The sequence below is a fragment of the Vidua macroura genome, chromosome 18, assembly GCF_024509145.1.
Source record: "Vidua macroura isolate BioBank_ID:100142 chromosome 18, ASM2450914v1, whole genome shotgun sequence".
Lineage (NCBI taxonomy): Eukaryota > Metazoa > Chordata > Aves > Passeriformes > Viduidae > Vidua > Vidua macroura.
The window spans coordinates 77912-90119 of record NC_071588.1 but is presented as its reverse complement, the minus strand read 5'-3'; the positions used below and the strand labels follow the sequence as shown (position 1 = coordinate 90119).

General features: G+C 47.1%; 1 protein-coding gene and 1 long non-coding RNA gene across 3 annotated transcripts in view; one reads left to right on the top strand and one right to left on the bottom strand.

The window, feature by feature from the left end:
- MMP17 (matrix metallopeptidase 17) overlaps window positions 1-8087 on the top strand; it is a 50206-nt gene extending 42119 nt beyond the window's left edge. For both annotated transcript variants that reach the window (XM_053994236.1, XM_053994237.1), the window contains exons 7-10: window positions 917-999; window positions 3345-3497; window positions 5640-5897; window positions 6986-8087. In XM_053994236.1, coding sequence (XP_053850211.1) covers window positions 917-999; window positions 3345-3497; window positions 5640-5897; window positions 6986-7311 — 820 coding nt within the window. In that variant the 3' untranslated portion in view covers window positions 7312-8087. The remainder of the gene's footprint in view (window positions 1-916; window positions 1000-3344; window positions 3498-5639; window positions 5898-6985) is intronic.
- LOC128816542 (uncharacterized) lies at window positions 7289-8454 on the bottom strand. Its single transcript, XR_008439934.1, has 3 exons — window positions 8345-8454; window positions 8195-8217; window positions 7289-7373 (listed from the first exon to the last, which is right to left on the bottom strand). It is a non-coding gene; the product is annotated as an uncharacterized LOC128816542 (long non-coding RNA).
- Window positions 8455-12208: the final 3754 nt, after the last annotated feature.

Below are 12208 nucleotides of genomic sequence, written 5' to 3'. Positions count from 1 at the left end.
CGCCCCAGTTGAGAGTGGCAGAGATGGAGCAGGTCACCTTCACCTCGTGCTCCTTTTGTTTGAACATGCTGAATGCCATTAGTTACGTTTCTCCGCTCATAGCTCATAAAGGCGCTTGTCCACCAGGCTCCTTATGGCCGTGTTTGGACCTAGATATACGAGAGCCTTTCTCCCTGCTGTTGTAAGAGGCCACCACCTCATACTAGCAGCAAGAGCAGCAGGAAACTTGCTCATGCCATCCCCTTGTTTCTGCCTTGTATGCTAGGAGAGTGGATGGGGTTTGCCTCCACATCGGTCAGATGTGGCTCTCTCAGTCCTTCATACTCTGTGCCTTCCCCACCCACCTTGTTAAAGCAGCTCAGTATCTCAGCTGCCACTTGCCAGGTGGCTTTCACCAGGTAGATTTCACTAGATGTCACATGGCTCCTCTAGGTCCTCTGTTTAAGCTCAGCTGCTTTCTGCTTTGCATCTCTGTCACCTCTCACTGGCACTTTGGAGCTCAGCCCTGGAGCAGCAGCATCCTGAGCTGCTGGAGCGAGAGGCTGCTTGGCTGTTCTCCATGTCCTGCTGTCCTGGGGCAGCTGGCCAAGCCACGCTGTGCCACCGGGAGTGGGAAGCCAGCTCAGCCCTCACCAGCTACACGAGCTGGTGGATGTAGAGCATGTCCTCGCTCGACTCCCAGCAATGGCGTCCAGTGGCTCAGGGTTGTCAGCCCAAGCTGTCTTCAGGCTGAGGTTTGCCTGAGCTCGCCTTGGAAATCCTTGTGCACGTGGCTGGGCTTGAGCATGAGGAGTGACAGATGGGCACAGCCTGTAGTCTCCAGGAGCAGGGGTGAATCAATCCGTGGGATAGGAGGCATTGGAGGGGACACAGCCCCTCACTGTCTGCCTGGGCTCACCTGGGCATCTCTCCACAGGCTCAGGCGGGACATGCCCAACAGGTGTAACACGCACTTCGATGCAGTGGCCCAGATCCGGGGAGAGGCTTTCTTCTTCAAAGGTGAGCACCAGGGGTCTGTGCCTGTGCCACCCTGTGGTGGCTTTGATGTGGCAGCACCAGAGGCAGCACAGTGTGGGACGGGCTGGAGTGGGTGGTGAGGATGAGCTGTCTGGCGTTTGTGGGCTGTTCCCAGAGACCCAGGGAGGCATCTCACATACCTGAGTGTGTGGCCGGACTGGTGCCAATCCAGCACAGCAGTTTTTACTCTGATCCGTTGCACTGGACTGCCCGGTGAAGAACTAAAATCTGATATTTGTGCTACCAAAAAGTCAAAATCAAGGTCGAACCAAGGATGAGCAGAGCAGCAACAACACTCCACTGCTTTCTTCCTGGATACCTCCAGCCTTCCTTTCCTCCCATGCTTCACCTTCTCTAATTCTTCTTGCCGTACATCTCTCAAAGTCAGTCTGTACACAATTGAGGACCATCTGGTTTTGTGCCAGTGAACACTTGCTTGCACTGTGTTCCCGGGATGCCCAGCTGTTGATGAGGATCCCATCGGTGCCTTCTCAGCTGAGCAGAGCCTGTCTAGGCTGGACTCTCTGGGCTTGCTTTCTCATCTTTCAAGATGTAAAAATGCCCATGGGTGTTTCCTTGCGTCCCTGGCCACTATTTGGCCACCCCAAAGCCATCCACCAGGTAAGCAGAAGCATTTTCTCCAGGGATGAGCAATGGCATCCCGGCATCTGGGGTATCACAGCGTGAGCCTTGGGTCACAGGCAAGAACAGCAAAAGGGCTCCACAGAATTTGGTGTTGCCTGTACCCTGAGGGAAGTACAATATGGAGACTGTTCCACAACATTATTTGTTCAGATGCCAGCTCCAAAAAGCCACAGTGAAGAAGGGAAACTCAAAGACAGGAACTGGTGTCAGGATAAATGGCTGTCTGTCCCTCGGAGGGGAAGAATTGATGAAGTAAAGAGAAATCCATCTCGGTGTCTATTTTTGGATATATTTTTTGCAGGCCAAAAAGCAGATGTAAAGAGCACAGGGTCAGTGGATGCCAGCTGCATGTCTGCCTCCAGACCCCAGCACTTTACTTGCAGCCCCTATTGTTGCCCCCCAAACCAAGCACAAGAACGAGAATATGATATAAATCCTTATAATTAGAATAAAACTCCCTCTCTGCAGATGTTAAAGTGTTAGAGTTTTGCGTCCTGCATTATTAGGCTAAGACCCAATTTCCATAAAGTTTTAAAAGCTGGTGTCACAATCTGCCCTCTCTGGAGAAAGAACTGAGTGTGTGGGGCATTCAAATCTGAAGATGCATCTTTGGTTTCTATTGCTTATCTCCCCTCAGAAATTCATGCAAGACCAGATGCAAATAATCTGCAATAATTTCTAACGGGCAATAACAAATACAAGAGAAAGTTGAGAGTTGCCTCCCAAACATCTTGCTCCGGCTCACGTCGCTCCGTGGAGCTCTCTGGAGAAAACACAGCGTGAAACGTGCTGCAAAAAGGCTGAGAATCCCAGAGCCAACACAGAGCTGGGTTTGGAGTTGCCCCTGAAAACCATTAAGACTCCTCAGGAAATCCCATATAAGTCTCTTTTAGCAGGAAAAAGTTTGTCGTCCTTCCCACAAAGGATAAATCGGTTTTCTTTTACGCTATCCAAACTACTAGCTGGGGCAGTGCTGCTGCAGGTGTTGAAGTGCATTTGCTGGCACCACCAGTACATTCATCCTGGAAGCTGCACAGGACTGCAGTCTCTGCTTAGTATCCAGCACCTCTAGATGGCACCAAAGTCCTTAACTGCTTCCTTCCCCACCTCAACCCTTCCAGATCTATTCAGATGTTTTCCTCCTCCTTTATTTTCTCACTCCTTTTCTTCATTACAGAACAACCCGTCTGGTATTTCTGTGTTTCATTGTAACATCCTAGACATTTCGAAACATGAAAGCAGCTGGTCATCCTGTGTGCAGGAAGCTGTGGCTGCTCCAGGAGAGGAGGAACAGGGATGTTTTTTTGGAAGCTCTTGCTTAAGGCTGTTGGTGCCTGGTCCCACCAGCTCGCAGGAGGTCCCAAGCAGAGAAGGGAGGGAGGGGACGAAAGGCTCCTCTCTCCTGCCCCGGCTCAGCGGCACAGCCTCACACTGTGGCCAGGAGTATAACAGCTCCAGCGCAATGTCCAGAGGATTACTTTAATCCAAAAAAGAAAGGGATTTCTTCTAGTGGCCGCCAGAAATAGAAAGCAGTCGCAGCTGCTGCTGGAAAGCAGGATGGCTCTAAATCACAGCTCCCCATCTCACATGCTTTGCTTCCTGCTGCTGCCACCCACCCAGCACTCACCCCCCAGGGAAGGTGGGTTGAGTGTGGTTCAATAATGTCCAGTCTGTCCCTCCAGGCAAGTACTTCTGGAGACTGACTCGCAATAAGCACTTGGTCTCCCTCCAGCCGGCTCAGATTCACCGTTTCTGGCGGGGCTTGCCACTCAACCTGGACAGCCTGGACGCAGTCTACGAGAGAACCAGCGACCACAAGATTGTCTTCTTCAAAGGTGAGAGCAAACATGATGCTGGAGGTATAGAATGTGGTGCTAGGCAGGAGACACCAGTGCCACATGTTAAGCATCTCAAGTGCTGGTCTGAATCCTGTTGTCCATGAGGAGAAATGAGCTGGCAGGGAGGGCAAGCAAAAGGTAACGGTCACGTTCCCCAGAAAATGAGGGAAATGTCATTGAAGATAAAGTTCAGACAAATGTAACAAAAATCTGAGCTTTTCAAGAATGAAACACAAGCAGGAACCTACGCACACTCATAGGTAGTGTGTTCCTCCTTTGACCTTTTCTCTTTTTAGTATGTGTTGCTGAGAAAAGAAAAAGAGAGGAAATAAAAATGAAACGGAAGACCTTCAGTTTTAATAATTATATTTCTGTTACTGTGGGTTTTTAAATTAAAATTAGTAGTATAATTCTCTTATTTTATTTAAAAACACCAGCAAGCTTTTATTTCAGAAGAGCTGGAGGAACAGGTTAGCTCTCGGTTTCTATACAAATGTCCGAGTCCCCCACAGACCATCCACCTGTGCTGGTTAGATGCCACCCATGCACTCAATGTCACCCAAGACCCTGGCAAGCACTGACTCTTGTTTCACCAAGGTTGTGCGCTTGAAGTGCTAAACACATCCCAGCCCTCCATTCTTCCTGTTTGGAAATTGCTTTTTGTCTCTCGACCGTCCTGCTTGAAACACGGTGCAATTATTGGTTTCAGAAGTGCTGAGCCAAGCACTTCTGGAAGCAATAATTTGCTTTCAGTTCCCCCAGCCAGGCCAGAGAGATGGCTCATGTCCCACGCCAGCCCCTATGCTTTCAGAAGGCCTTTCCGAGTGCAGCTGATGCCCTCCTGGACTGCCGGCACACTGAGCCCCGCAGAGCCACACTGAGCCCCACATCTCTCCATGGAGCAGGATATGGAAGGCTTTGCCATGTGTGTCCAGCTGCCTCAGGCAGTCTGCCCTGCCCTGCTTTCCCAGAGGTAATGGGGCCAGCTTAAGGAGCGTACCACCCCTTATGCCTGGGTCTAGACCCTCCCTGTCAGGTCTGCAGACCACAGCGGTCCTCCAGTCACTTCCTTCCCTCCCTCCCTTCTCACCCTGCTGGGGATGAACAGACAACCGACCAGGAGCCAGGTCCAGGGGCTCCTCCCAGCTGCTCAGGAGGCTGGAATTCCAGATGTGCCACGGCTGGGATCTTGTTCCAAGACATGCACTCTCTGTGTTAGTCCTGCCTAGCTCCCAACATAAACTCAGAATTTTCTTTCCAGCTATAAAATACCACTCATTCTCTCCCTCCAGTGCTATTTCATTGATCCCTGGACAGAAACCAAAGAACACAAATTACCTTGGTCTCTAAGGTCCTGCTGCTGATACATGGGCATGCCTTTAAGGGCCTCTTCAGATATTCTAGAAAACTAAGGGAGGAAAAACTCTGATCCTTAAAATAGGCTATGCAATACCCAAAAGGGCACTGCAGGTTCCCAAATAGGTGTTGTAAAAGAAGAAAGACTGTCCAAGTCATTAGAGAACTATGAAGAAATTGAGACATCTGGGTTCTTTTGCTTGCTCTCTCCTGCCCAAGGTCAGGCCGAGGGAGCAGCTGTGTAAGACCCTTGAAGAGCAGTGAGCTGCTCGTATGGGATGTATCCAGTCCCTGTGCATCCTCATAATGCACAGGTTTTTTGGCCCATCTGGCCCTAGAAAGTGGTGAGTTCTCTTCCAAAGTGGACGACACTTGGCTTCTCAGGAGCCAAATAGCCTGCAGAAAGTGCCCAGTTTGCCCATAAAAGCTGCTTTGTTTCTTTGGATATCAGGCAGAAATCCAAATGCTTCCATCAAATACATAAAAGTAACAGCTGTCCTGACGCTGTCAGTGTGTTTGTGTCCTGGGGACGGTCATGCTTTCAGCAGCAAAGTGGGGCTATGGCCATGGACAGCCTGACACAAAGAAGCAGCTATTCGAAGACAGAGGTTCCCCCATGGGCTGACCCCTTCCTATTCCCATCCTTAAATGCCCAGAGCTCAACCCTGAGGCTTTGTCACCACAGTAGATAACAAAACATTAGCTCAGCTGATCTCTGGGGAAATACTGGTTTAGGCTGTGAAACAAATGTGGTTTTATTCTGTGCTTGTTTCCGTTCTACAGGAGACAGATATTGGGTCTTCAAAGACAACAATGTGGAGGAAGGGTACCCACGGCCCATTTCAGACTTTGGCCTGCCCCTGAGAGGAATCGACGCTGCTTTCTCCTGGGCTCACAATGACAAGACTTATTTCTTTAAGGACAATCTCTACTGGTGCTACGATGACCACGAGCGGAGGATGGATCCCGGCTATCCTTCAGAGGCCATCCTGTGGAAGGGAATACCCAGCCCTTTAGATGACGCCATGAGGTGGTCAGACGGTGAGTGCGTATGGCAGTTTAAAAAAGCACAGCAAAGAAAATCAGTGCTCTGTTGGGCTGTAGCCCCTTCTACCCTGCGTGCCAACACAAACGCTGAGCCCCTGATGACGTGTTCCTGGTGACTGGAAGCTGAAGAGAGAGGTGTGATTCCAGCCAGAGCTCCCCATACCGCTCACTAGAGGAGTTTGTAATTTTAAACAGGCAACAAAAATATCGTGGGCGGATAATTATTGCACTTTATTAAAAGAACACAGTTGATATGTGATGTCACTGTTTTGCAGTGATTTTTTCCTAGTATGGGCTGATTTGCTCCTCATTGGTCTTGTTGTCATTGGATTTTTAGCAGCATATATGAGGGTGCAGACAGAAAATACTTTTAAAGATGTTTTCCTAGAGTTACAACTTATTTTCTGATGAGATTTCTCGGTGGTTTCTTTCCCCTGAAAAGACCACAAAAATTTTGTCACATGAGATATTTACAATCAGCTATTCACTCACAACAAAGTGGCAATTCCAGGGTTTATTTACTGGCGACCTAACAGTGTAATAGCAACCATTAAACCAGGCAGAGGGGAAGGCCACTTCCAGAGACTTTTCAAGCTGAATTTCCAAAGCTATTGAGAGTGACATTCTCATAGGCAGGAGTCCTCCTGAGCATGGGGCCTGCTTAGAGAATTCACAGCCTCCCAGTTCACAGTGGAAAATGCACACCTGAGAGCAGGAGGTTCTCAGGGTCCTGTCAGGCTCAGGTTATTTTTCTGAGCCCAGGGTCAGCAGCACACACCCCAAGTCATTAATGGATAGTGGTGTCTCCAGCTTTACCATGCCCTATTACAAAAAGGAGAGTCATGGCTCCTGGCTGATGTGAGAGATCCTGGGCAGGCACTGCATTACCTTCCCTTCTGGAGCATCCCTCCTGCAGCAAGAGGGGATATTGACAACAAGCGGTGATATCTCATGCACCTCCGCTCCCTGTGCCTCAGCTGGGGTGGGAACGCTCCTCTGGTGCTCCAAGTGCTCCTTTGACCTTCCTCTGGGACGGCATCCACTGCCACTCACCTCGTGTTTGGGTTTTGGTCTCTTTGCAGGTGCAAGTTACTTCTTTAAGGGCAAGGAGTACTGGAAGGTGCTGGACAGTGAGCTGGAGGTGCAGCCCGGGTACCCACAGTCCATCGCCAGGGACTGGCTGGTGTGCAGTGACATGCAGGCCGACGCCCCCGCAGCAGCTGGGAGCAGCAGGACTGGGGTACGCTCCAGGCCGGGACAGCACGATGAGAGCCGCTCGAAGAATGGCTACGAGGTCTGCTCCTGCACCTCAGGCACCCCATCCCTGGACCCTCACGCCGTACCCAGACTGACTGCCAGCCCCGTGCTGGCTGTGTGGACAGCAGCACTGGTCTGTGTGGCCCTCTGACGGCTCATCTTGCCGGCAGGACAACACCATGGTGCTCCGGGATACAGCTCCACGATTGCTAACTGTTGCAAGCAGAAAAAAAAAACATTCCTAGGAACATGCCAGTGAAGGTTTTGAATTCTCCATGAGAAATGAACAGTGCTTTTGTTTTGGAATTTTCTTTCTTCTTAAGTTTAGTTTAAAGGTCTAATAACAGAGTTGAGTTCTGTATCTTCTTATTCCCCCATCCAGTTAAAGATGAGAGCAGCCTCATGTTGAATTTAGAAATACTTCATAGAGGTGTGTTGCTCTGGATGTTTAAATGCAGCAAACGAGGGAGGGGAGCAGGGACAGAACAGATGCTGCTGAGATAGATGGCGACAGAAAGGCAGCCAGCAGGAGGTAGTAGTTATGTGCTGACACAATGTACACATCCCATTGGATGTACTAGGTAGAAGAAACTGTGACTCCACTAAGATTAACTGCAAGGTGATCATTATTTACTGTCAAGCCTGCTGTAGTCACTGGTGTCTGGGTAACCTGTATCAGTTTCTATGGGTCAGAAACACCTTTGCATTTCAGAAGGCGCTGCAGCTTATCTTTGTATACGAGTCATTGTAATTTAACAATTTCTCTAATAAACCTTGGCCGCCTACATGGAGATCTCCCGGTCCTGTGCCACATCAAGCCTGTTACCTGCAGCAAGGTACTGTCTGCTGAGGCTCTTAGCAGCCTCACCTCTGGATGAGGAGCAGTGCAGCCAAGTGAGATGCAGTTACAGCCACTGCCCCAGACTAATCTTGTGCACACAAACTCCTGGTCTCACAGAATTCCTGTGTCAGGCTGGCATATGTTTTGGGAGGAATCAAGATGTATTGCATTTTTTTTTGTGACTCTGCCATACCTGGCTGTGCTGCAGAGGATGGGCTGGAGCAGAGAAGACACTTGTGCGGTCAGCTCAAATTCTTTTTGATGCCTCTGACAGAAATTTGTAGTGGCAGAAGCCAAGGTCAAGCGCTGCATTAGGATGTTCCTGTTTGGGTTTATTCCTCACCGTTTATCAATTTTCTGTGGTATGATTTGGGCATCTGAGTCTCCTTGAAAATAGTGAGCGAGAACTTGGATGAGATGTCAAAGAAGCCAGGGTCCTCAAGTCTGCTGTTGTCATGGGCAGAGGCCGCTGGGACACAGTCTTCTTCTCTGTCTTTTTCACAAGTGTCTTTTTCTGCCCTGCCGAAGCCAGCTTCTCAGGGAGACATGGAGCAGACAGTGTCACTGCGGGACCCAAGGCTGCTCCAGTGGCCCTGGTGCCAGGTGTAACACAAAGCTCTCTGTGGCACAGTGGGAAAGGCAAAAAAGGTACACAGTTGCATCCTGACAGAAAAAGGGGCTCTTTCTTAAGTTGTTTCTTAAGTTGTCTCTTAAGTCATCTCTTGTCTCTTAAGTTGTCTCTTGTCTCTTAAGTTGTCTCTTAAGTCGTCTCTTGTCTCTTAAGTAGTCTCTTAAGTAGTCTCTTGTCTCTTAAGTTGTCTCTTAAGTAGTCTCTTAAGTAGTTTCTTGTCTCTTAAGTTGTCTCTTAAGTAGTCTCTTGTCTCTTAAGTTGTTTCTTAAGTAGTCTCTTAAGTAGTCTCTTGTCTCTTAAGTTGTCTCTTAAGTAGTCTCTTGTCTCTTAAGTTGTTTCTTAAGTTGTCTCTTAAGTCGTCTCTTGTGTCTTAAGTTGTCTCTTAAGTTGTCTCTTAAGTCGTCTCTTGTCTCTTAAGTAGTCTCTTAAGTAGTCTCTTGTCTCTTAAGTTGTTTCTTAAGTAGTCTCTTAAGTAGTCTCTTGTCTCTTAAGTAGTCTCTTAAGTAGTCTCTTGTCTCTTAAGTTGTTTCTTAAGTTGTCTCTTAAGTCGTCTCTTAAGTCGTCTCTTGTCTCTTAAGTTGTCTCTTAAGTCGTCTCTTAAGTCGTCTCTTGTCTCTTAAGTTGTCTCTTAAGTAGTCTCTTGTCTCTTAAGTAGTCTCTTAAGTTGTCTCTTAAGTCATCTCTTGTCTCTTAAGTAGTCTCTTAAGTTGTCTCTTAAGTCATCTCTTGTCTCTTAAGTTGTCTCTTAAGTTGTCTCTTAAGTCGTCTCTTGTCTCTTAAGTTGTCTCTTAAGTAGTCTCTTGTCTCTTAAGTCGTCTCTTAAGTTGTCTCTTAAGTCGTCTCTTAAGTCGTCTCTTGTCTCTTAAGTTGTCTCTTAAGTAGTCTCTTGTCTCTTAAGTTGTCTCTTAAGTTGTCTCTTAAGTCATCTCTTGTCTCTTAAGTAGTCTCTTAAGTTGTCTCTTAAGTCATCTCTTGTCTCATAAGTTGTCTCTTAAGTTGTCTCTTGAGTTGTCTCTTAAGTAGTCTCTTGTCTCTTAAGTTGTCTCTTAAGTCGTCTCTTAAGTCATCTCTTGTCTCTTAAGTAGTCTCTTAAGTTGTCTCTTAAGTCGTCTCTTAAGTCGTCTCTTGTCTCTTAAGTTGTCTCTTAAGTAGTCTCTTGTCTCTTAAGTTGTCTCTTAAGTTGTCTCTTAAGTCATCTCTTGTCTCTTAAGTAGTCTCTTAAGTTGTCTCTTAAGTCATCTCTTGTCTCTTAAGTTGTCTCTTAAGTTGTCTCTTAAGTCGTCTCTTGTCTCTTAAGTTGTCTCTTAAGTAGTCTCTTGTCTCTTAAGTCGTCTCTTAAGTAGTCTCATAAGTTGTCTCTTAAGTTGTCTCTTGAGTTGTCTCTTAAGTAGTCTCTTGTCTCTTAAGTTGTCTCTTAAGTCGTCTCTTAAGTCATCTCTTGTCTCTTAAGTAGTCTCTTAAGTTGTCTCTTAAGTCGTCTCTTGTCTCTTAAGTTGTCTCTTAAGTCGTCTCTTAAGTCGTCTCTTGTCTCTTAAGTACTCTCTTGCGGGGAATGCTGGACTCCAGGACGGTTTGGGTGGGTGGTAACGCAGGATCTCTGAGGCCCGGTCTTTAGAGCATAGGGTTTATTATAAAGGATGAAGGGCCCTGCTTAGAGTTGCTAGCCGCAACTCGTGGCAGGCCCGGGGAGAGCGGGGGGAGAGAGAGAGAGAGAGAGAGATGGTGCCAGGTGGGTGTCCCAGCAGGAAGGTCCAAGCGAGAGCGTCCGGTCCCTTGGCCACACCTTATCAGGGGGCTTCAAGGTGGGCTGGGACAGGACTTGGGCCAATGGGGTTACAGACATCAGATACTTCAGGGGAGGGTTACAGGTATGGGATGAACCATACATTGGGGGGTGAGACAGGACATTCCATTTGACCTTAGGATCTATCAGAAAGGGGGGATTGCATTATTGTTTTCGGGATGCTCAGTAATGAAGGTTTGGTATTTCAAACCTCGTTTTCATCTCGATATCTGTATTCTCTAATTCTTTTGCCAGGCCCTCATATTTATAGGGCCTTGCTATTTCATCTTCCCCAACATCTCCCCCGTTCTGATGAACAACTAAGATGCTAGATACTGTCTTACTCATTATGTTCTGCACACACTGAAGTATGCAGGGTACTGCTACTAAAACTACAATTATCACTATCAGAATAATCAAACCTACTTTACAGAGTTCCTTTAGCCAAGGTGCAAAGCTCCAACCATCAAACAAATTGTCTAGCCAGGATGGGCTATCTGTTGTAATTTGGTTAGCTAAATCCCTCAAATTTTGTAGCTGTTTATGAATGGAAACAGAATGGTCCGACAGATTCATACAACATAATCCTTCAAAATCTTCACAGCCATGTCCATGTGCTAGTAAAAGAAAGTCAATAGCAGCTCTATTTTGTAAAGTGGCATGTTTCACTGCTTCTTCATCTGTTAGCAAATCACTGATTATAGTAGAGGTAGCATTTACTTCTTTACTGAGCCAACACCCTAACTTGTTTAACTGTTTCAATGCAATCGAGGAACTTATCTGAGGTAGAAAAACACTTATAAGAGTCGATTTTCCTGAGTTCCAAGGGTGAAAATCACTATCACAGTCATTCTCATATTGATGTCCCCAGGAGGATCTAATCCTCCTGCTTTTCTTTTTTACTACCCTTTTTACACTAGGAGCAATTATTGTAAGTTGCCCCATGGCACAAGGGCCACCATCTATTTTTGAAGGTATACCTTGCCAGGCCCTGTCTCCACAGATGAGCCAAATTCCTTTAGGAAATCGAATAGGAAGTTTGTTAAAACGATCTGCATAAGGCTCATCATATATGAGAAGCTTAGTTTGATTGCACCAAGAGGTTATATTGCTATAAACTGGGTGATAAGGGGTAACGTTTAAATAAGGGCCGCCTTCACCTAGGAAATGAAAGAAGTAGCAGGTGTCCATAGTTAATGAGCCTAGGATTTCTAGCTCTTGAAGGTCAGATTTATCAATTTTAGAATTATCAATATAAGTTTGGTGTCTTTGGCTAGGAGTGGGAGATACGTGATGATCGTCGTATGGCCAGTATTTGTCAAGAGTAACATTATCAAAACCTTCTGGAAGAGGTACCCCAACTAAGCAGGTTGAAAAAGGTTTGTCAGGGTTTGTGTCAGATAGACAGATGGTATCAGAGCCTGCAGACTTGGCTAAAGCAACCCAGACATTCGTCTTTGGTTGACTTACAGGTAAAGCTTCACTACAAGAACTAAAACAAAAGAACAAAAGCAACATGCACGCGCGCAAACGATAAAACTTCATTCTTTTCTTGAGCTGTTCCTGGCAGATCACTTTCTCCTGATGATTCTGCGCAGCTCAGGTCTGGGTGCTTGCTTCTTGGTTTGTACTTGTGGAAGTACTGGCTGATGTGAGGGTGTCAGCGGGCTTCGATGTGTGGTAGGGCTTCACGTTCTTTGCTGGGACCCACTTAAGTCCTCCACCTGTGGAAACACATGCAAACCCCTTTCCCCATGTTGTAAGATTGTATGGTCCTTCTATTTGTCCTAAAT